The 24,337-nt window shown below is 40.0% G+C and overlaps 2 protein-coding genes across 10 annotated transcripts in view; one reads left to right on the top strand and one right to left on the bottom strand.

The window, feature by feature from the left end:
• Positions 1-18,163, bottom strand: part of aiolos (zinc finger protein Helios) — a 44,739-nt gene extending 26,576 nt beyond the window's left edge. For 3 of the 8 annotated variants that reach the window (XM_020713150.2, XM_011494317.3, XM_020713209.2), the window contains exons 1-2: positions 17,125-18,161; positions 16,504-16,574 (exon numbers count right to left, since the gene is read on the bottom strand). The gene's annotated coding sequence lies outside the window, so the exon portion shown is untranslated. Of the gene's footprint in view, positions 1-16,503; positions 17,020-17,043 lie in introns of those variants that run through there. The other 5 variants (XM_020713073.2, XM_020713052.2, XM_020713021.2 and 2 more) reach the window with 5 other exon arrangements.
• On the top strand, positions 73-22,039 carry igfbp4 (insulin like growth factor binding protein 4). Of its 2 annotated transcripts, none has more exons than XM_023955147.1 (4): positions 73-821; positions 11,320-11,474; positions 15,317-15,442; positions 18,170-22,039. In XM_023955147.1, the coding sequence occupies exons 1-4, from the start codon at positions 458-460 to the stop codon at positions 18,305-18,307; spliced, it is 783 nt and encodes a 260-aa protein (XP_023810915.1). In that variant the 5' UTR covers positions 73-457; the 3' UTR covers positions 18,308-22,039. The 2 variants fall into 2 exon arrangements, with proteins under 2 accessions (XP_023810915.1, XP_023810913.1); XM_023955145.1 differs by having other exon boundaries at positions 75-821; positions 11,317-11,474.
• The last annotated feature ends 2,298 nt before the right edge of the window (positions 22,040-24,337 follow it).

Here is a 24,337-nt window from a genome sequence, read left to right as displayed (position 1 = left end):
AGGCAGAGGGAGACAGAGCAGAGAGCTGGAGTTCTCAGCTCCTCTCTCGCTGTGGGGAGAGGCGTGTCCACAGACCAGTATAAAGTCCAGGGAGAGCCGCTCGGGTTGAGCCAGTCCTCTGCAGGAGGAGGAAGCTGCGACTGCTGCCTCACACTTCTGCTGGCCTGCTTTGCATTTGGACACTTGTTGACCAGAACTCGGCGTTCAGAAGAAGGCAGGCGAAGTTTACCTGGAGGCGCAGATCCCTCCCATTTGCTGCACCTGAACAAGATCTCCTTTTTGACGCTGTGCTCCAGAGACGGCTCCAGTTTCTTTGCATTAAAGGAGACGGGAACACAAAGCAGCCGAAAACATCCGTCTGTCCTGAACGAAGTGTTCTTCCCGGACCGAGGCTTGCAGAACGGACGGGGGCCGGAAACACCACACTTGGGGGATTTGAGCAGGAGTTTGGGGTGTCATGGTGCGAGGAGGGGGAGGCATAGTGGCGGTCGCTCCGTCCGGCTGGTCCCTGCAGATCCTGGGGATACTGTCCCTTGTGGCGCTGTGCCTGTCTGACCTGGCCATCCGCTGCCCTGTCTGCTCAGAGGAAAGGCTGGCCAGCTGCCGGCTGCCGGACGGCTGCACGGAAACGGTCCGAGAGCCCGGCTGCGGCTGCTGCCCCACCTGCGCCCTGCCGAAAGGGGCACACTGCGGCGTCTACTCTCCCCGGTGTGGCGCTGGCCTCCGCTGCTACCCGGCGCGTGGCGTGGAGAGGCCGCTGCACTCCCTGATGCATGGCCAGGGCGTTTGCACAGATGAGCGGGAGGTAGAGGAAAACTCAGGTAAAAGCATCACTCCTTGGTGGTGGTGGTGGTGGTGGTGGTGGTGGTGGTGGGGGGTTGGACCTCTACAGCTAGAGTCTCTTTGTTGTGCCTCTGTGTGGCCAAACCTGAAGCCCATCATGCAGGAATAAGCTCAAATCCTGCAGGTAGCTGTGGAGATGTCTGGTGCTGCAGGATGGAAACGTGAATCTGTGTGTGCTTGTATTGGGGGGGGTCATAAAAGCTGCTGTATGAAATGACTGTAATGGAGTGCGGCCAGTCTAAGGCTATTAGCCTCACTCTTCTCATGTCTTCATCTCCTCCAGGCCTTTCCACCCCCCTATCCTGTTGTTATCCAGGTCTTTTTCCACTGTCTCGCAGTGGGACGTCTAGCACTGGATTTGCATAACCAGCTCCAGTCACTGCTTTGATGTGAACTTGTGCTCTCCTCACAGGGAGGGCTGTTGAAGGTTGGATTGTTCTCCTTTCATTTCCCCGCTGATGCCAAAACGCTTCCGCCTTTGCAGCATCTGTTCCCCCTGACCTAGATGCACCCCAAGCCTCTGAGCGCATTGCCCACCGCTCCTTCGTGGGGATGAGCTCATCGGCGCTCCCACTGCCAGAGCTGAAATGAGAGCCTTCTGCTCTCTCTGTGCAGTCGGCTCATAGCGTGACTGAATCAGGGAGAGGAGGAAAATGTCTGTGTCACTTTGCTGCGAGTCGTCTGTCTTGCTGGAGGGGTTAAAACACCAGACTTTGAGGGGGACTCGTCCTCTGGGAAGCTTTAGGAAAGTTCAGTAATCTGAGCTCGGCTTCACCCCCGGAGTCTGTCATAACAAAGCCGTGGAAGTTCTGGCCAATAAATCTGACTGTAAATCAATTCTGCCGTGCAGACAATCGGAGAAGCAAAAAGACTGGATTTCCTTTGTGGCGCATTCGCAGCACTAATGCATTATTAAACACGGGGGTGCATCTCCTGAATGACACTCCTAGCAACAGTGAACATCCCAGATAAAAATAGAAGAGGGTTTTTAAAAAACCCAGAGAATTTGTAATGAAAGCACCCTGGAAAGGAGCCAGGCGCATCTTAACCCAAAGGAATTTCGGGTGTTCAGCTGCGGTCCTGCAGGGTAAAGCATCAAGTAATCCAGATTTTGCATTTATCATTTCCATAGCAACAAGAGCCACCATCCTGCATCCCATGTCAGGGCTCTGACTCGGCTTCAATGCTCTCTAAGATCACATTCTTAGAAGCTGTCTCTCTTAGTGCTCAGAATAAATCAGGTGTTGGCATCTGTTCCCACATTCCAGCAAGTGTACCACCGCGTCGGGTGTTCACATGTCTTTCCTTGACGGTTTTACTTTCAGGCCGATACAGATGTCAGATTTTGGAGGTCCTGCACCGACAGCCACCGGGGGATTGAATGAAGCCAGACTGCGCTCGGCTACGCTCAATGTGCCGTGACGCATGCTGCTCTATGTGAAAGCCAGAACCTGCTGGCTCCTTTAAGCAGATGTCCCCCAGAGATGCCTGTTTGCTTTCTTTGGTCCACGCCTTGCATTTGGACAGCTGCACCCCTTATTCAGGAGTAAATGTGATTAGCTGACCTCCAGGAGACAAGGGACCCCCCCCTCATTGTGAAGCCAGAGTGAAGAGCCAAACAAACAGTCCAAGTTTGTCCTGGTCATGTGTCAGACGACAATGAGATCTGGTGAGCTTGTAGGTGTCGGATGACCAACATTTCTGTAAGAAACATTTCTTTCCATCACTGTGATCTAAAAACTCAAGATAATGTTTGTCACACATTAAGTTTAATTTGTCTGGAGTTCAAAGCCTCAAGATACAAAACAAAACCACTTTAGGATCTGGTCCCAAAAAGTTTGGGGAAGTTGCAGACAGTTAATTAAAATTGATATAATGGTGTTATATGTTCTCCATCCATCCATCCATCCACACCTTCATCCGTTCATCCATCATTCATCCTTCTATCCATATATTCAATTATTAAGTCTTTTATCTATCAATCCATCCATCCATCCATCCATCCACACCTTCATTCATCCATCCACCCACTCATCCATCCTCCATCTATCCATTAATTCCTCCATACATTCATCCATTTATCCATCTGTCCATTCATTTATCCTTCTAGCCATAAGTCCCCCCATCCATCCCTATATATATTTATCCCTTCATCCATTCATTGATTCCTTTATCAATTTTCCATCCATCCATCTACCCATTCATTCACTCATCTATCCATTTATACATCCATACATTCTTCAGTCATGAATACACCCATCCATCCATACTTCAATCTATCCCTTCGTCTTTAATTGATTCCTTGATGTATTAAGGCTTTACTCCTTCTACGAAACAGCATTTTGAAAATTGGTCAAAGTGATTATTGTAGCTCTGTTGGGTACACGTTCCATCCAATTAAATAGGCACGCCCTTTACTGTGTGCACATTTAGGCTCTGATAAAAACTGCAATTCATAAAAAATGTACACCCTAGAGTTGTTGTGAATAATAAACAAACCAATTAACATAAAAGTATCCAGAATGTACAATTCAATAGCCAATTGAATTTAAACTTTTTACCATTGGACTCAATGTTTACTTCTATAACCTGCTTCCGGTGGTTAATTGGGGAACTGCAGCATGTGATACCTCTTGGTTTTCTGGCATTTGGAAACAGAAGATGAAAAGGCTCCTGTTGTTCTGTATTCAATTGTTGTGACTTGAGTTTTGGGATGATTAAAGTTGGAAAGTTAGATTATTTTTTTCTGTTTACTCCCTAAACAATAAATAAAAAGTAAACAGCCTGGTCTGTTTAGATTCACATAAACACATGTGTTTGTGCTGACAGCCACTGAATGGGAGCTTTTTCTTTGTGTTTCTGATCAAATGTTTGTTTCCTTTTACTTTAGATGATAAATGACACCGCAAAGAAATGAGAACATTTGGTGTTCACCCTGATGAAAGTTTGAGAACGACACAGAATTTGACATCAGTTGATGACTTATTCTAGGAAATATTTTGCCTGGAAGCCAACGCTCTGACACTGATACTCTGGCAGAGTCCAGTGTTGACTAGAAAGAGCAGTGTTTTGGTTCTGAGCCTGGTAGACTTTTGAACTTAAAGCCAAACTCCCCCAAACTGGCTGTCAGTAAAGTATAGGATGTCCTATCAACTGTTCAGAAAAACCACGAGAGTATAATCAATGCAGTTGTTTGTCAGATTCGCTTGATGTTTCACAGGTCGAGTTGTTTGTTTTAAAGTAATGTGACAGAACAGGAATCTGAGACAAGCAACGGTGGCTCACAACAGCAAACAGTTGTACACAAATAGTTCACGTACGTCTGACAATGTTTAACTTTGAATATCTGCAGCCCAAAAAAAAGCTCTGTTGTTTCATACTTGTGGGTCTTCTCTGAGGCCAAGAGTGTGTTTAACTAAATTCCATTTTCACTGTTTTTCATCAATAGTTTCCACCTTCCTGTTATTCTTTTTCTATCTAATTTGAAACACATTATTTGTTCTGATAAACACACTATGCAGTTTTTCTGTGCCACAAAGCAGGATTTTCCTGCTTTTGCAACAGCTTTGGTGTTTCATGAATAATCATTTTAACTTCATGAATGTCGTCTTTTTAAGAATCCTTTTTTTCCTCTGTGCGTTTTCTTCATGTTCCTTAAGCAACGTGCACATTACCAACAGGGAAAACGCGTGTTCTTGAACACGCATTTAGCCTCTGGTGCTCACACTGGACAAGCAGGGAAGGGCTTCTTCTTCTTTTTCTCTTTCTACTGTTTACTAGCACATGTACAGTTGGTAGAGGCCTGTTGCAAAATGATAAAGCGGTGCAAATCTCACAAATCGTGCTCAAGGCTTTTTCTTTCACAGCTTTATTCCTATATATAGAGGCAAACCGCAATGAATTTCTCCTACGTCATCAGTTTTCAAACGGTTGGCACTTCCGTGAAAAAAAAGGGACGCCATCCCTACGTCACTATCAAATCTGAGTCTCTGATTGGTCAAAGTTCAGCCTGGTTTTACTTGCAACATGCATTCAGTGGACAAGCGTTTTGGTAAAGCCCAAAAGTGGTTGAAAAAGCGGGAGCCCGAAACACGCATGTATGCACGTCTACATGTGTACATAGATTTTTCATTGGAAGTGGCCGCTTGAAGGTGGTGAGGGCAGTGTGAATGTAGCTTTATACGGGTATGTCTGTGCCATTTTTACAACTTTTTCCAAAATACCTAAACCTGACAAATGATTTAGCTTTTACCCCTAATCTTATCCAAAAATGTTTCTTACATGCGTAAAGATTGATTTGAGTGCAAAAACCTTTTAAGGCAGTTTTACATAAATAAAGGTAAACCTGAAAATTTCCTCCTAAACTTTCCCAAAGCTGGTTTTTACAAACTGATTTTGAAAAAATTGTAAATATTTACATTTAGTCATGTAATATATTATAATGATACGTTTTTAACTTTTGCACAAACTTAAGTCCCATTTGACCAAATAAACGATGACATCCATCTCCCTAGTAGTTTAACATTTTTATTCGTAAACTTTTATTTACCAGAGTTTAATGCAATAGATTCTTCATTTATTGATTTAAAGTATTTGTCATCTTTAATTGTGGGAAAGCAAATTTTAATATCTGAACATAATATTATATAATCTAATATAAAATGATTTCAAATGTTTTAGTAACTTTTTTGATTGGGTACTTTTGTGCTAAAGTACTTAATTTTAATTCACCCTCATATGTACAAGATTAAACTTTACAAAGTAATTTTTTAACTGCAAGGTGATAAAGTTTCAATTCACTAAGTCAGCATTCATACAGGCCTTGACAAAGCAGTTTTAGACTAAATAATTCCTAATCCCTAATCCAAAATGAGCATTTCTAAATTTATCAAAGTATTTTTTTACTTAACCAGATAGTTTTGTTAAATAAATGCTTCTATTTAAACTCTACAGTATAACTGAACTGACCTGTATGTTTACCGGTAATAACTGCACACATATAATATTTTAATCAATAACATTTTGCAGAAATTTAATCCAGCTGTTATGTGCCTCTAAACTTTAAAAACCATGTGTTTTTTTTTAACAGTTTAAAGACACAAAGCTTTGCCATGAGAGTGTCTGCCCCATGACACGTGGAGATTTATCAGATCTGCTGTCATCTAAAGACATCAAAGCTAACATGCTGAAGAAACGCTGATGAACAGCTTTTCTAAGTGCGTCTTACTTTACAAGCAGCAGCTCATTATTTCTAGAGGAATTCTAAAGAGGGTCCGCATCCAGTTTTTTCTCATCTCACCGAGATCCAAGATTAGAGGGAATCACAAACTCATGGAAAGACTTGCTGAGAACAACTAAATCCTAGAAGAGGATATTTGTTTTCAGGCTTCAAATAGTTAGCCCTAAAAGCCAGTAAGAGTGGAATCCAAAATCTGTTCACTATTCTGCAGACTATAAAAAGATGGCTTAAATATCAGAAGTCATAAGTCTAGAGTTGGCCTGTCAGAGTGTAGCTTTAGCTCGTCCTGGATTTTAAATGATAAAAACACAACGATGGATCCCTGTTTTGAAATGTTTTCACCGATTAGTTTGTAGCTTTCAACATCTGCTCTTAATAGTGCTACGATATGCAAAGATGGAGCCACCCTGAGGAAACTGTAATTGTGCCTCTCAATTGAATGACAAAGTTAGAAAAGTATGTTGTGAGTGTGATGATCCCCGTTGTTTCAAAGTCCCGCTCCATTCGTCTTTTGATCTATTGTTAAATCATTCCCAGTGGTCTTTTAATTTTGATTATGCCATTTTGAGCCCAAATTTTTTTTTAAAAACTGTAATTTTCTAGGGCATAGTTTCTGCAGAGCGGCAGTATTTCTTTAGAAATTTGCCTCTGAGTTGTGAGCGGGACCTTTGCCGTGGAGCAACCCCAGCCCCACTTCCCATCCTATCACGGTAACTGTCTGTTTACACGCTCTCCTGCTAGCTTGCAGCCCCTCAACGTTGCCAGTGCAACAAAAATGGAAAGCAAAGTTGGAACTATTAAAGCAGCTGGATGGCTCAGTTGTGTAGGACTAGCACATGGGTTTGATTCCCAGGGGGCGCAATGAGCTTCATCCAGTTTGGGTTCTTGGGCAAGACCCTTTGCGCACAGGCCTAACTATGTAGCCACGATGTGGCCCAAGTCTGGGTCCCCTGTGCTGGTCCCCAGCCCAGATAAAATACAGGGTTGTGTCAGGAAGGGTATCCAGCACAAAACTCTCTGAAAAAAACCACCTGTGCAAATCAGTGAAAAGCTCATTCTAATGGAAACCCCTGACGGGATGTACCGAAAGATGAACTACAAAAATATTGGAGTTACTCAGCTGTACTGTTTTGAGCCAGGCGCCAGCTAGGATGTGGGAAACGAAGACGAACATGGATCTAGTCGTCTACAAGTGGAGGCATCAGAATGAAGCGGAGCAAGGCGCTTACGGCTCGCCCATTGTATTAAAGAAATATACAGAAAAGCACATTTGGGCTTAATTTTCTTTATATATGTTATATATCATGAGAAAAGTGCCACAAGAACACATTAAAAACACCGAAAGCCCTTTTTTACCGGACTGGGTGTATATAGAAACCTAAATCTTCAGTGACACTGTCACCAAAACTTGTTTGGGATTTCCTCTGTTCGGACATTTCCATCTGACTTAACAGTACAGGTGTACATCGGAGCCCATCGCACTGAAATTTTATCACACGCCACAAGGGCTGGCGATCCAAATAGAGTGAAAACACATGGAGAAGTGGCCACTTCCACCACAAAAGCAGCAGAGGTGGCAAAAACAGGATGTGCCACCCATGACCTACATTTAAATCACTCGGCCTATGAAAGAGCGGCGTCTCGGAAAAGCGTGAGCGGGGGAAAGGGAACGCATAAAACGGAGGAAGCAGATGAACAAACCCTTGCAAAAGAAAGCGCAGATGACCAAATCTAAAATAACGCCCAACAACTAAAAATACAACTGAGTGACACTTCCTCCCCAGACAAGCCGGTTGAGATGCCTGCCTACGAAGCTCTGAGAAACACGGTTTTTATTCAAGTGCTGACTGCGTGACTTTTGTTGCTGTTTTTTTGGCATCACTTCACAACAAAAGTCACAACAGTTCAATCCAGTTCAACCAAACAGTTCGGCAAAAACAAAAAAACGTAAGTTATTCGTAAAAGGGGTGGGATTAAATAAATTCCCTTCTTCAAAATCCCACTGCCACTATTTCTTTTTCTATTGTAAAATCATTCCCAGTGGTCTTTTAATTATGATTATGCAGTTTTTAGCCAAAATCAAAAAGTCTGTGTCGTTTTTTAGAACATTTTGTCAGTTATTGAATTAGCTGGACCAAAAGCAGACAGGGATTTGGTTTGAAGTTGTGAAGTTTATTAAATGTAGAAATGGAGGACTGGGTGACAAAGTTCGTGGATGGTTGATCTGGTGAAGCGGTGAACTGGCGGGTGGCCATCAACCTTCCCCAGTTTTGTGCTGGGGAAGGTTGATGGCGTGGAGCAGAAGAATCCAGAGGGTCTTGACGTGGCTAGGCTTGGCTTAGTTTGATGAGACTGGAGTTTACTTGACTTGGCTTGACTTAATGATGCTTGGCTTGGCATTGTGATAATATTCAAACACATCCACATCTTACCTAGTTTAATCAAATCCTGAGTTCAATGCAGCAATCTAATTCAATGTAACTACTTTTTAATTAATTAATTTTAGTTTGTACTAAAGTATATTTAATCAAGTGATGATCTTGTTTTATCCTGTTACCAACAATTTAGTTTTGAATACTTAAGATTTTTTAAATTATGCCTTTGAATACTTTTTTACACTAAGCTTGCAAAATAAATCACAAATTTATATTATTGCAATATCAAGCTGTGCAATACGCATATTGCCAAAGACGGCGAAAATTGCGATAAATGGTAACCTTAAATGTGATAAAACAGTCTTATGGCAACTTGAAGTATTTAACGAATCAAATCAATCCCTTAATGCATTTGACCAATGGGATGGACCCCTTCCTGTTGTTGACCAATCGGATGGAGCCCTTTTATGTTAGGTTGTATGTAGACTAGGGGTCATTTCGAGTATAATTTAGGGTATGTTAACTCTTATTTAAACTGTTGCAGTAAAATAAAAATAATAATTGTGGTTGTGCTATTTATTCGTGTATCGCAAGTTATATCGTCATAGCAAATCATCAATTAATCATTAATACCGCAAATCGTGAGTTTTCTTCAAATCCTGCAGCCCTATTTCACACAATGTCCATTGGAAATTAACTTTCTTTTTCAAAAACCCTTTTAGTTTCTCAGTCAAACCCCGTGTGCACATACAGTCTGCTTCAGAAAGTCTTCTGTATTTGAGCTTCGTTTTCTGTTTGCAACAACTCCGTGCAGAGGTTTTTAAAAATTGCTTTAATTGGAGCTCAGAGTTGTACTTTTTTAGGATACCGGTACTTTATTTCTGATGGTCATGTGGATTGACCCAAGGGTGGAGCTAAGCAAAGTTTCTTTCTTAATTATGAGCTGCCTAGTCACCACTTTTTCTCAGACTTGTGGAGGTGGGAGGTTAACCCTTTAACACTGGAGGTGTCGAACAAGCGTATGTCTAAACGACATAAGCTCTTTGACATATGATATCAACCGTTTACACAATCAACATGAATCGGTAGATCCTGACATGAAAGAATGGTGTTGAGGGTTAAGAATCCTGACGGATGATGACAGAGATTGTCAGTCTAGTGTGCATATGTCTATGGCATGAGCCATTTTTTAATCCAAATAAATGAAGTTTTTAAAAAATATTGTTTAGTTGTATTGATACCAATCCAGGTTAAAACTGATTATCTAGGCTAGTTATTTTTATTATTTTTCAATTGAATATTTTTTCTCTCCTTTTAGTTCTGTCGCCTTTGCAAATATTACAGCTCCTTATGGTTTGTTCTGACTTCATTCTGCCTGATCTCAATGTTGTGTTTGGCTTTCTGTTATTTTCAGTTTCATCCGTTTTTTTTCTCTCCTCCGTCACGTGAACATTTTCTCATTTTGGTTCAGGTTTTTTTTCTTTAGACATTCCGAAATAATATTTTTAAATAATTCGTTTTTTTTATTATTCTCCTTTATTCAGGTCATTCACAAACCACTGTCCTCATAAAAGTGGATTCCGTACAATCCCAGCCCGAGTTTAATTTAGTCTCCCATTGTGAGGTTGTCGGTGACGGAGGAAAAGAAGCGTCTTTTAATGGGAAACCAGCAGAATCAGCCTGGAGAAGGAACAAAGACGCCAACAAAAGCAAAAGCAGAGGCAGGAATGACTGCAGAGGGAAGGCAATAAAAGGATTAAAAAGATCAGGATTCTTCAGCATCAGCAACTGACCCACAGCCTGTTAGCAGCAGAACTTGGGTTTGGTTGAACAAACTGCAAAATTCATTGAAGTCAAATTTTGTTGTTTTTTTGTTTTTTTAGGCAAAGGCTATGTCCGAATTCCCACCCTAACCCCAACATAGTGCACTATATAGTGCGTTTCCCATTTTGTAGGGCTGCCCCAATCCACAATTCCAAAATCGAGTGCCCTAGAAATTTACCAGAAGTAAAAAAACCAGTGTGCATCGATGCTCACTAGATCGGCGAATATAGACCACAATGCATTGCGTCGGAACAAATTTCAATGCTTTTTTTTAAATAAACCATTAACGTTTTTGTCTTCAGAAGACTGTGGACTCATAAATATTCGTCGCAAAACCCTCATATTAAATAGATTTTAACTTTGTGAAATCGATGACGTCATATCCGCCGTTTAAAAAAAAAAAAGTATTGAGCATGGTGGCCGAATTGCTTTTAAAATCCGTGGCACTACATTGTGCCGCACTATAAAGTTTTTTATGTAGTTAGGGTGGGAATTCGGACACAACCACTATGTCTCATCCCCTGCCGAAGCCAACATGTGACCCAGCACATCCTCTCTAAATGTCCACCTGGTGCAGACAGATTTTGTTGAGGATGAGGAGGAAGGGGGATGCTTTCTGAGGAAGCAGCCGGGTGCCTTCAGGGCCACAGAGCTCCAAAATTATAGGTGAGCAATGCAAAGTGTAGGACGCCATCACTTCGGGGAGTTTCAGGGCTTGTGGGAAGGCTGCACAGTGATAGCTGAAGACTAGCAGAACCAGAGCAGAGGCCCACATGGGCCCTCCAGCATAGAAACAAGGCTGACAATCCTTGAAGTTAACCCAGCCTTATTCTTGGACCACATTTGAACATTTTCAGCTGCACAATGAAGGTCAGGGAGGACCAGAAGAGGAGGGTGGATGTTGCCTTCAGGCTAAATCTGGGGTCTTAAGGTTGTCCAGCAAATAAATAAACAAACGGAACTGTTTTCTAACTTTAGCTCTCTCCTTCACACACACATATGAAGAGCTAAAACCACATTTTTGTTCCCCTTCAGCAGTGGACCGACAGGAAGAGATCATCCCCGAACACCCAAACAACAGCAACATCCGCTGCAGCCCACAGGACAAACGCTGCATCCAGAAGAGTCTGGCCCGAATGCCGCCCAAATCCACCAACCAGAGAAGCAACAGGGAGGACCCAAAGCTGGTGCTGGTGAGAAGAAACCGTCTCCCGACTTTCCAACGACTTTTACAGGAAACAGCAAAGTGCCTGGGCCCTGGCAGGTGTTTCTCATTAGGCTTTTACAGCTTCACATTCACCAGCCCAAAAGTCGGGCTATGACTCGTAAAAATTAGTTACTTACAGACCATAACATGTAATTGTGGTCTTGTAAAAATAGAGTTCAGGTGCACGTCCACATCAACATTTTAACCCTGTGAGGGATAGATTTGAACCTGGATCACAACCATAAACATGTCCACACATGACTCAACGTTTTTCAAAGGTAGAAAACATGAGTGTCTCTTCATCAAAGTGGATTTTTCTCATTAGAGAAATGAGGAGCAGAAAACAAGAAGCCCAAATAAAACAGAACTACAGCCTCCCAACAGAAAATGAGCCTAAAGCAATGATGAGTATTGGGCTTTTGTTTTTTAAAAATATCAAACAACTTTATATAAATAGCTATTTCTATGAAAATATTGACAACATAAACAACTTCATGATATGAATAATAAAAATAAAAAGATGAAAAAGTTAAAGAGAAACAATGAAACTTAAATGTAACGTGTTCAAAGTACTCTTCATTAAAATCCCCACAACGTGAGGAAGTACTGGAGATATAGTTTATAGATGAAACAAAATATAAATAATATAATAAAAATGCCCAAAACAAAAGAGAAATGTGGATCATAATTCAAGTTTTAAAAAAAATTTACATGCAGCTGGAAAAAAATAGCAAACGTTGGAACAGATTAGGCCTGCACAATTAATAGCAAATTTATTGTTATCGCGATTTCAAGCTGTGCAATATCTATATCGCAAAAGTCGGCATAAATCGCAATGAATGGTAAACATTAAATGTGTTAAAACAATCTTATGGCAACTTGAACTATTTAATGAATTGAATAATTCCCTTTATGCATTTGACCAATCAGATGGAGCTTTTATGTTAGATTTGGCCCTCCTTCTTAGACAAGGGTCATTTGGAGAATAATTTAGGGTATTTTGACTCTAACTTAATTTGAACTTTTGCAGTGAAATGGAAACGTTTTTGTTGTTTTTGCTATTTGTTCATTTATCGCAAGTTATATCGTCATCGCATATCACGAGTTTTCCTCATATCGTGCAGCCCTAGAACAGACTAACATTTTCACTGACTTTGATGCCAGAATTATTAACTATATTAAGCCTTTAACACTGGAAATGTTGCTGGTGAATCCCTGAAGAACGCACACTCTTTGACATATTGTAACTCTATGACCATTTACGCGTGAATCAGCTGATTCTGTCACGGAGAAAAGTGGCTTTTCCCGTCGGCTTTGCTCCCTTATGCAACAAATTACTGATGAAACGTATTGCATAACAGCGCAAGGCTGCTTTTCTCCGCTGGAAAATCCACTGGAATTACATTAATTGTGTAAATGGTTGAAGAGTTACGGTGTGTAAACACTGGAGTCAACACTCCAGTGTTATAGGGTTAATTGAGAAAGTGATGATTTATGATTCAGTGTCCAATTGATAACACTGTCATCATGAAGCCACAAAACATCCTCTCTAGTTTATCTACAGCTTATTTGCTAATTAAATATTGAATAGTGTATACTTACACAGCACTTTTATAACTTGATTAATCCCCAAAGTGCTTTGCAGTCACAAGTCCCAATCGCCCACGCTCACACATTCACAACTGATGGCAGCTCTGCTACCTTGTAGCCACCCTCACTGTCTTGCCCAAGGACATTTCGACACATGGGCAGGAAGCAAACTTGGAACCTTTCAATTAGGTCAGAGACCAGCCGCTCTCCATCTGCACCACAGCTGCCCAATGGCATTCTTTTGACATCAGCTCAGTCATTAGTAAATTAACTCAAAGTCCTTTTCTCTCTGTGGATTTATGGCTCCAGGGTCACCTTTACACTGCCAGCTTTGTTCCACGATTTGATTCCTTGGCAAATCCGCTAAATTTGACAAAGCTCACCTGGGGCGCAGCGGTAGGGCGGTCGACCCATGATCGTAAGGTTGCAGGTTCAATTCCCGCCTTGCACGCCCATGAGCTGAAGTGTCCTTGGGCAAGACACTGAACCCCACCTTGCCTCTGTTTGGCAGCGGCGCGGCACACCAGTGTGTGTGTGTGTGACTGGGTGAATGGGTCTGTGACTGTAAAGCACCTTGGGCCTTGTAGGTAGAAAAACAAGTATGCACCATTTACCATCTGAACAAGCAAACCCCAGTCCACTTCAAGATTGAAGAAGTTTACTGTCATTTACACAGCAACACTGAGCAATGCAATTCTTACTTGCAAGGTTCCTAAAGCAAACTCCGAAAACATAGAACTAAGAGGCAACAAAGATTTAAAAAAAAAAGGCAAAAGCACTGAATTCAATACAGATAAGTACACAGAGACTATGTACAGATGTGCATTTAAGTTTAAGAGTTCTGTTTTCACTTGTTCTTCTGCAAATCAACAACTTGGTTTCATTGAATATTTGTCATCTGTAAAAAAAAATCTACTAAATGTTTTCAGATTTTTTTAAACTAAATTTCTTGTAGTACCATTTTAATTTAAAAACAGGTTTTGCAGAAAACAAAATATACATTTCATAAGTACAAACCATTGTGGTTTTATCACAGAAACAAATACATCTTTCCCTCACAGGTTTACAACCATTTATAATATAAGCTACCCAATCACACCCAATAAATCACACATACAGTTCTTAGACAGTTCTGGGGGCCACACATTTTATTATTACCAGTATTATATAACAGGAGCCTGTGGGCCAGTAGAATTTTGAACCCGGGCCACATTTGACCCAGGGCCCAGACTTTGGACATGCCTGATATATCAAAACATGCAAAGGTAGTGGTGGTTTATAAATGATGTAACAAACAACAACAACAACAAGCAAACACAATTGGTCTTCCCTTATTCAATTCAGTTTTTCTAATAGATGCAATTTAACTACAGTCATTTAAGGGAGCGGTACATAAAGAGCAAAAACAGCTAAGAGGATCTAATCGTGTTGATTATTTAGGCCAAATCCTAAACATGTTTTTGCTGATTGCAGTGGAAGATTCTGGTGGTGTGTTTATAAGTACCCCCCACCCCCACCCCAACTGAGCATGAGCTAAGTAGCAGAAAAGAGGAACAAGCCCATAGTTTGGGGTCAGGGAGGACAGGAAAAACAAACACAAAAGACAATCAAATCAGGAAAAAGCAAAGGGCAAGTTCAGATCTACAGGAGTTTAACTAGCAGGAAAGGTTTAGGGTCACCCAGGAGGACCAAAACTACAGATTTATTCCAAAACTTTTAAGACTGGCCCTAAAGTTTTAAAGTGTCTGCCTCCTGGAGCGCCACATGGAGTTGGTTCAATGAAAGCGGAGCCTTGTGGTTTAGTTTTGGACCATCTAGGAACAACCATCAATTCTGCAAACTAAAAGTGAGAAGTTGTATTGGGAAATAATGCGGTGAGATCATTAAAATTGATGGAACTTGGTCATTCAATGTCCAATGTGCACAAAGGGGAAATACTTCAGCTAGAAACTTAAGAGAAATTTAGCAAAATTCTAAAAAGTGAACATCTAGATGTTACAAACACAAAGATTAGTTTCTCCACATCACTCTGATACAGGATTTTATGGGTCAATATATATTTTTATAGGTGAAAAAAGGCAGTTCTCAAAACATAAACACATTCCTCCAGATCTTCCAGGAACGACGCTGCCACCTGAATACATCTCAACTCTGTTTTACCCCAGCAGACATCTTTTGGAACTACTGTTCGGAAAAACAACAATGAACCATCCAGTCAAATCCTGTTTTCTCTTTTAGGCTCCGTGCCGGGCAGAGCTGCAGCGAGCCCTGGACAGGTTGGCATCAAACACTCGCACTCACGACGACCTATTCACGATCCCCATCCCCAACTGTGACAGGAATGGAGATTTCCATCCAAAACAGGTCTGTGACTTCAACAACGCACTCAGCACTCAGCTTATCCAAACACGTAGCCGAGCAGCTCCACCACGTCTGTTTGTGAACTGAGAATCCCCATCGTCAAGCCAAAACAAATAAAAATGCCTATCTTTACACTTCAAATGCTTTCTTTTGATTACATCAGCAGTCTGAGGGCCAAAAACACGAAGCAGGCCTTCAGAGGACGACATTTGTCTTATGAGTTCAAGAGCAACAAAAGTGTCTCGAAACAGACCATCAGCCATTGAAGCCAAGAGTTTGTTTTTCTAGGCTCGCATGGAAAGTGATTCACATTGAATGTGTCGTGAATGAAGCAGCCTGCTTTTAGCTGCAGCACAATTATCATTGCGTTGCTGTGACGGATAAAATTAGTTTCTGCCTTTTTCTTCTTTCTCTTAAATTCAGGTGTTGCTAGATAAAGCAAATGTACCGATAAGAGCGAATCCGAGAACATAAAGACAGAGATAAGGCTGTTTTTTTCGCTGCACGGTGATAAAAGGAAAGTTCTGCGAGGGCACCAGTCATCAGAAGTCTGAGTTACGCTGCTTGTGTAACGTGGTTAAAGTACCTCCGTGTCTGCTGGATTCTCAGGCATCTGTTTACTGTTTAACTAAAAGTGCACCGTGATAAAACCCACGGGGAAGAAAAGCTCAGGTCATTAGGGACAACTGGGAGTCATTTCAAAGCAGGAGGCTTTTAGAAAGCTCACGTGAGAAACTTTGGAGACATTTTTACCCCGTGATCTCATAGCTCTAATACACTCAAATGCTCCCACTTCAAGTAGAGGAATAAGACAGAACGCTTAGAAGCCACATCCTGCTGCTAAAGTATGACATTTAACTACTGCTTCAGAGTATAAAGCTTTACAACAACTGATTTTTACTGGCTGCGCTTTGAAATTCTAGTCTGACACATGAGTTGGTGAAATACTGTCGAGTTGATGTCATTTACTACAGCTCTAAAGTATGTTAAATACACTCACAAAAGCTGTCACTTTTCCCCACACAGAAAGACTGCAATAAATCAGGAATTAAAGCTTCAATCACCTTTGACCCCAGCAGGGAGATTCTTCTGAGTCTTCAGGCTCTGTAGACTTTTGTCCGCTTTAATTTCCCTCCTGTAAAGTCCAAATCATTCCAAGAGATTAGATTTCTTCGGTGGACTGTTGTAAACTGTCAACTTGTCATGAGATAAATCACATTTTATGTTTCAATCACGCAAAAGTTGATTGATTTTTAACCTACATTATGAATAAAATGAATTATCTTCCCCCCCACAGATGATAATAATACATGAAATGTTTTAAATATGCTTTAAGAATCAGAACAAATTAAATTGGTAGTTTAAACAATTAACTATAGACCTAAATCGGTTAAACTTTTTTTAAAGATATATATTTTTATTTATCTCATATACACACTGTAATGCAATATTTTTATAGAAATTCATCAATAAAAAGTTAATTAATAAATTACATGGAGTGATTAGCTAACGGTTTTTAGCTAACATAAACAGCTAACATAACATGAAAAAGGGAATATCACGTCAAAGCTGCAAACTCTGTCAAATTCAAGCTCAAAACCTACCATAAACAGTCCACAGCAGTATTATTTTGTCAGTATTGATAGTCCTACATATATTCTGGATAAAACAGGGCCCACACTTACTATTTACTGAACTTTTTCGGGGTGCTGTTTTTTTCCTCTGAAGTCGCTTTTTGCTGGTCACGTGACTTTCTCTGCGTTACCTGATTGGCTAGAAGTTAAGATTTCATCGTGTCATGATTAGATTGTTGTTTTTTTAATCAAAATTTTTATGGAAATATTAAAAAAATACAAATTTAAAATATTAATTTGCAAAGATTCTTATTACTTAAAAAAAACTTTTGTTATTTGTTAATTTTAGCAGCATTTACTTTTTTCAGATAACTCATCATTTAGTATCATTTTCTCTTGTTTTGTCATATTTCAAGTGTATCTTCTACTTTTAAATCACTATTTATAAGAATTATGATGTGTTTCTTTTCTTTGGACCATTCAAGGATTTGCACAGGAAGTTGAATCTCTTAGCTTTCTTATTTATTTTTTAAATTTAAAAATCTACTGTGGCTTATGCTATCGTATTGCTTTAACTATTCAGGACTTTTACAAGTCACTCTTTATGTGGATTTTTTCACTTTTACCATCTAGACCCTTTTCTTATGGGATCAATTCCTGTTGCATTGGCAAAATGACACTAACGACTCATCAGAGTGTTTAAAACTTATGTGTAAAACATATGGCTGCACTATGACTCTTTGAGTATTGAAAACTCTCAAGATCAATAATCTATTCATAGTGCGGTTCAATTTTGAAAGATTTAAGGGTTTTTGGTTTAAAAGTTTGGATTTAACTCCCATTTATGGATTTCACTGCTGTATTAACCATTTTACATGTACTTATATCACCTGTGTTTTCCTTTGAATGTTATTATTTTTATACAACTTACAGAATCCCAACAAACCATTTTATTAGCATTATGCAAATGAATGTTGTAGCGATGTTATAAACTTCAGGAAGAAAAGCCTGACTATGAATGAGCTATTGCAACAGGCTTAAGTTATCTTTGTTGTGCATCAACAATACACAAACACCTAAACGCTGTATTAACATGCCAGTTTGAATGCAAACTGTTGCAGTGGATGAATGACTTTCTCTTCGTTGGCTGCTGCAGTGCCATCCTGCACGCGACGGCCAGAGAGGAAGGTGCTGGTGCGTGGATCCGAAGACAGGCGTGAGGATGACAGGCCCGCCAGAGCTGCGGGGAGAACTGGACTGCCACCAGTTAATAAGTGCAACCCTGCAGGACTGAGGAGAGGCCGTTGGGGGACCCAAAACCAGCTTAATCCTACTGGTGCTTGTTCGTAGAACCGCATGACTTCATTGGACTTCGTCGTTGAGCCTCAATTTACCCGAGGCTGACGGTACTTGAGCTTGTGCAACAACAAAAAAGATACCATTGGGTCTAGCTCTTCTGTTCTTTTGTTTGTGTGTCAAAGAATGCGACTCCAGTCTTTTGAGCACTTGTTCTAGTTTGATCCTTCTCTGTAAACTTCAGACAGACCGTCTTTAAACACACAAGTTTTCAAGTATCCGATTGCAGAAAGAAAAAAAACATTCACACTTTACATAGATAACATCTGTAGTCGTGATATTTGTTGAAGGGAGTCTCTTTAGGAGTTAACTTCATCAGTGTTATCCAACTTTTACGGAAAAGCCACTAGACTGTGTTCTTTCTATGCTGTCATTTTAATATAAACTGCTGATCTTGTTTTTTTTCATTCTTAATTTTGTAAATTACACACATTAGCAAGTAAGTACAAGTGGTAACGTATCTGCTCAAGCGGAAGATGTAGTTTGTCTGAAGTAGACATGAAGCAATTCAGTTTTACATGAAAAACATCAAATGTTTAAATCTTTTTATCTGCCCCCCCTTCTTTCATCTTTGCTGAAAACCTCATAACTAGAGGTGCTACCTGGAAATGATGCGTGCTGCTAATTTTCTGATCTTAATTATCTGTCTGGTGCTATAAAGAAAGCCCGATGTGCTTGTTCTGCGACACACAGGATGCCCTCTCAAGCATGCTTGGCTGAAAATTCTGGTTTTTGTAAACTGTGCCAAAGTAACTAATCAAAAACAAGAAATCAACCAAAACTAAACTAGGATGGCCTCTGCGCATTTTGTCCTTGTTTTACAGATGTGGGGTGGTTAGCATTGGCAAATGTGAGGATTCCCCTCACTTGCACTTGCTGTCAACAGGTTTTTGTGTGTGTGGGGTCAGTTTTGTTAAATTGTAACATCCCACTTTAGCTTTGCACTATCACTCCAACTGACTGGCTTAGAGTGTTTTAGACCAGACTTGTAAAAAAAATAGACAGTCGTACTAATTATAGAGAATAAAACTTTTAGTATTTTTTTTTTTATAATTTTGATCAATGACTTAGTTTTATTAAACAATCCAGTGCACTACTAGAACAAATGAGAAAGATCAGCTACTGACCATAGACTATTTGATATTGTAGCTGCATTATTCTTATTATATTGATATTACAGTTCTTTTGTGTTACAAAAGAATCAAAAACAGCTCTTTAAAAGTTTTTAAAAGAAGAGCAAAAAGCACTCGAAATGCAAAAAAAGAGCATTTTTAGCGCTACTTTATTTTAGTTGGATCAACAACTCGACTGGACATGGAATTCTGATTTAAATGTCACTCTCACGTGGTAACCTGAAACAGCCCTATAGTAGAACAATGCATTGGGTCACTGCAGACAATAGTAATAAAAACTAGCAATCCCAGTTTAGGTTGATGTTTTTTTTTTCCATTGCAGCGTTTGGTTTTTCTGGTCGGTTGCTGGGAGTGGGGGGATGGGGCGGGTGCCTCGGGGGCCAGTATGTCTGCATGATGTCCAGATATCCAAGCCCTGCTTATGACTCATTACCTGGTTCAGGTGTGTCCAGCATGCCAGAGCAGGATATGTTCGAGGGTTGCAAGGAATGTGGCCCTCGAGGGCCTGGAGCTGTCTGTCCCTAGCTGAGAGTTATGGTCAGAGAAGAAAGTATGATTCTAACTCTTGGTTTCTCTACAATTTTTTAAAACCCACATGGAGCGTGGTACTTTTTTGTGGCAATTAGAAATTAGAATGCTACTGAAATAGCTGCATCAATAAAAGCTACAACAGTCTTTAGGGCAAGGCTGCTCATTCCTGATCCTCGAGATCAACGACCCTGCCTGTTTTCCAGCTCTCCTTACACTGCTAGCTGCTGATTACCTGGACCAGGTGAGTTCCGAGTGGGGAGACATCTGATTGAGCGGATCAGAGCTGATCTTGAAAACAGTCAGGGTGGTCAATCTCGAGGACCAGGAACAAGCAGCCCTGCTTCAAGGTCTCAACAAAACAAGACCATTTACCAAAGTTAAAAACAGTTAGCATGCTACATTTGGTACATAGGCTCTGGCTATAGTCTCTGATGAATTTGCCTAATCTATCTTAAAAACAAACAAACAAACAAAAAGAAATCCCAAAATACTGCAGTCACCATCATCTGCTACATGCAAATTTTTAGCTAATGACAATAATGAGCTCTAAATGCTAGCTTGCTACATCTGTTACGCTATGCTAACCAATGCTGTAAAATCCACTAAGTTCTCCATGGATTAAATGAAATAATTGAAATCATTATAGGTACTAGCATAATACATGCAATGTATGTTCTACAACATACTGAACTATGTTGGCATTTGCCTTTAGCCCTTTAGCACCAAAGCTCTAGCTTAAGTGTTCACGTTTTGTAAATTACCGCAACTCTTCAGTTGTTTTGGCAATTAACGTAATTTTGGCGCGGTGTTCCAACCTTGAGAAAAGCAGCTTTGCGCTGATATGCAACAATTTTAAAGCAGCTTTTGTAAGCTTCAGAATCTGTTGGAATGATGGTGTAAATGGTTAAAGGGTTAAATGTGAGTACACGCCGTCATCATAGTGGATCCATATTGATGCAAAGTCAAAAAATGAGTTCAAACGTGATCCCTACAAACCATTTGCATGTACAGATGGTGACTCAAGCAGCGGTAACTTTTGCTAAAAGCCAAAAACTTCCCTATCTCAGTAGAAAAAGTGTTAGTGCCAAAATGCTTTTCGTTATCCTCAATGCATTAATGTGTGCATTTATCAAGGGGATATTAAAAATATTACCAAATTAAGTTTGACACTATACTTTGAATTTGATTTTTCATCCAAAAAACACAAAATTTGGGAAAAGTAAAATGGTTCTCCTTTGTAACATAAGCCCAAAAAACTGGAAAATGGAAGCATATTGTCCTTTTCCCCCTTTTTCTTGTTGTATTGTCAGTGCACTTCAAGTGTACATTGAAGATGATTAAACTGATGATTAATTGATCAATTACAACAAAAATCTTTTACTTTTAATGTTATTGTTTGGGTGACTTCTCAGTGTAAAATATTTTTTTTCCTCTTTGAGTGAATATAAAACTGTTGGAGTCAACACATTAGTCTGTATCCTGAAAAAAACTTTCCAAAGACATGAAGCACAGAACAATGTAGCAGCCAATGGCACATCTGGTCAAAGAATATTCCACCATAATACTGTGTCATAGTCATTCAACCAACAAGGCACTGTTTTACACATTTGTTTGCTGCAAACTCTTACAGTTTTTTGTGTACATGAGGCTATGATTCTGGCTTAAATTTTGTTTTTCAGGCCTAACTCAATAAAAAGTACATTTAAGCTATACTAAGTTGCTTAAACTCCAACCTTGCTGTATAGACTGTTTTTTTTTTTTTTTTTGTATTTGCTATTATCTGTTAATGCATATTAAATATGAAGTTCAGTTTGCATGCGTGCACACACTGAGACGGCTAAGGTTCTGCGTGTTTTGTGGAAAGATTGACGCTCACGCAAATGAAACAAAAAAAAACACCCTGAAATGTGGAGTTTTAATCAAAAAAATAACTAGTTACATTGTAAATGTTTACTTAATGGAAATGTACTCATTGTATTGCATTAATTAAAACATTTTAGAAATTACAAAGTTGCCATCGTCATTTTTTCTGGAAGAACTAACATCAGGAAGCAGCAAGTCGCTGATGCATTTACTTCTTTAAACATTCATTAGTTTAGATGTCACATGCTCTGCGTGCTTTTTTTCTCAAATTAATTTTTAGATCATTAGCATTTTAGATCATTCAAAACGTGCTCAATGGTCTTTTAATTATGATTAATTCAGTTTTTTAGGCAAAATCAAAAATCTTTTGTCGTTTTCCAGGACTAAGGCTTTGTCCAAATCACCACCCTAATCTCTAACTAAAAAAACTATATAAGTGCAGGAAGATCTAGTGTCCTGGATTTTAAAAGCAATTTGGACACCATGCTCACTACTTTTTTTTAAACGGCATTTAAATGGTCTATGGTTGCCAATTTAGTGAGCATAGTTGCACATTGGTTTTCTGAAGACTTCTAGGAAATTTCTAGGGCACTCGATTTGGGAATAGTAGGCTGTGTCCGAATTCCCACCCTAATCCCTAACTACTAAAATACTATGTAGTTCCCCGGTTTTAAAAAGCAGTTGGGACACCATGCTCACTTCTTTTTTTTTTTCAAGCGCCGAACATGACGTCATCGATTGCACAAAGTGAAAATCTAATTGATATGAGTGTTTTGTGATGATTATTTTTCAATGGTCTGAGTTCTGAAGATATAAACATTTGTGGTTTGTTAAAAAAAGTACATTTAAATACAAACAATTTCTAGACAAAAATTGTTTGTTGTGGTTTATATTTGCCTATTTAGTGAGCATCGATGCACAATGATTTTTTGCAGAGACTTCTGGGAAATTTCTAGGGAACTCGATTTGGGAATTGTGGATTCAGAGAGCACTAAAAACTGGTGAACGCACTATATAGTGCACTACATTGTCCACTATGTAGTGCACTATATAGTGTATATCTGACATTTCTTTACGTAACAATTATGCAACACCATATGCATAGTTGAATAACACAAGTTACTAATAATTCCTTTTGCTTAAAGAGTGATTCTAAACGATTTATCATAATATTATGAGTGCAGACGTTTCTAAAAATATCTCTACTTTCCATCTCCAGAATAAACTTTCAAGTCTGCTTAGTTCCACTGCCTGAGTCTATTTTGGAGAGCTCCTCTGGCTTAAGAGCCAGGCCTGATACTTTGCAAGAACAGCTTTATGGCTTTTCCCTCTGAATCAAGAAGTGACAGGCCCTGCTTTCCCTCTAGGCATCCACAATCCCACAGCTGTGCCTGTGAGGCCCTGTGACCTCCATCCCACCTCCAGATACCCTGCAAGCCGCCGACACGCAGACCCCCAGCTACCACCTGTTCGATAGAAAAGCGTGTGAACCCAGCACACCTGGATGTGTCTGAATGAACATCATTCAGGTCACAGGTCAAGCAGAAAAAAACTCAAGTGTGCAGTTTAAACAGAGAAACTCTCAATGAGCATGATCAATTAACAGACCCCAAACAAGTGCTATTCGGGTTGAATGGACAGTGATGTAGGCTAATTCCTGCAGGATTAGGAAGGTTTTCTTTAGGCAGCAGTTGACCTGGGCAGCTCCCGGACAATGTGGACAAGAATGTAAAGTATTTCTGTTTAAACAACAACGGAGCGCAGAGTTGGTTATTCCCCAAAGTGTAGCTTGTGAGGCGACTGCATTTTTGAGAGTTAACATTCGAATGTCCACAGATTGTGAAGAGCCAGCAGAGCATCTGCAGCAATAAGCCAGTTTAGCTCATGTTGCATTCAAAATACGCATTTAAAGTCCCATTCCGGTATTGTTTTGATCTATTTTATAAGCTTTTATTTATGATTAGGCCGTTTTCAGGAAAAAAAAAAAACAGAGCATCAGAAGTTTTCCCTTCTAGTTGTGGGTGAAACTGTTGGCTTGGAGGGAGCCTATCCCCACTTCCCATCATCCATCTGCTTACACTCCCTCCTGCTAGATCACAGCCCGTTAAAACCCCAATGTACCATTACTGGTGCAACAAAAATGCAGAGCAATATCCGAGCTATCCAGCTGTACAGTGCTGTGGCAGATGCCAGCTGGGACGAAGAAAACGATGACGCACAGGGATCTATTTGTCTACATGTCATGCATCAGGATGGAGCGAGCAGGGAGGTTGTGGCGTGCTGATTGTAGATCCTACGTCACTTTTCCCAACTCCATTTTACTCTCTGATTCCCGCTTTGAATAAAAAAAAATTCTCAGAAACACAATTCTAATCTTAATTTTCTCAATATATGTCCTCCATTGTGAGAAAAATGCCACAAGAACATGTTAGAAAAACCAA

The sequence above is a fragment of the Oryzias latipes genome, chromosome 1 (assembly GCF_002234675.1).
Source record: "Oryzias latipes chromosome 1, ASM223467v1".
Classification (NCBI taxonomy): domain Eukaryota; kingdom Metazoa; phylum Chordata; class Actinopteri; order Beloniformes; family Adrianichthyidae; genus Oryzias; species Oryzias latipes.
Note: the sequence above shows the minus strand (reverse complement) of the source record. Positions and strands in the feature narration are given on the sequence as shown.

Coding starts and splice junctions, on each gene's coding strand:
- igfbp4 (XM_023955145.1), top strand. CDS start 458: ATGGTGCGAGGAGGGGGAGGCATAGTGGCGGTCGCTCCGTCCGGCTGG. Junction 11,475..15,316: donor AGGACCCAAAGCTGGTGCTG/GTGAGAAGAAAC, acceptor TTTCTCTTTTAG/GCTCCGTGCCGGGCAGAGCT. Junction 15,443..18,169: donor GAGATTTCCATCCAAAACAG/GTCTGTGACTTC, acceptor TGGCTGCTGCAG/TGCCATCCTGCACGCGACGG.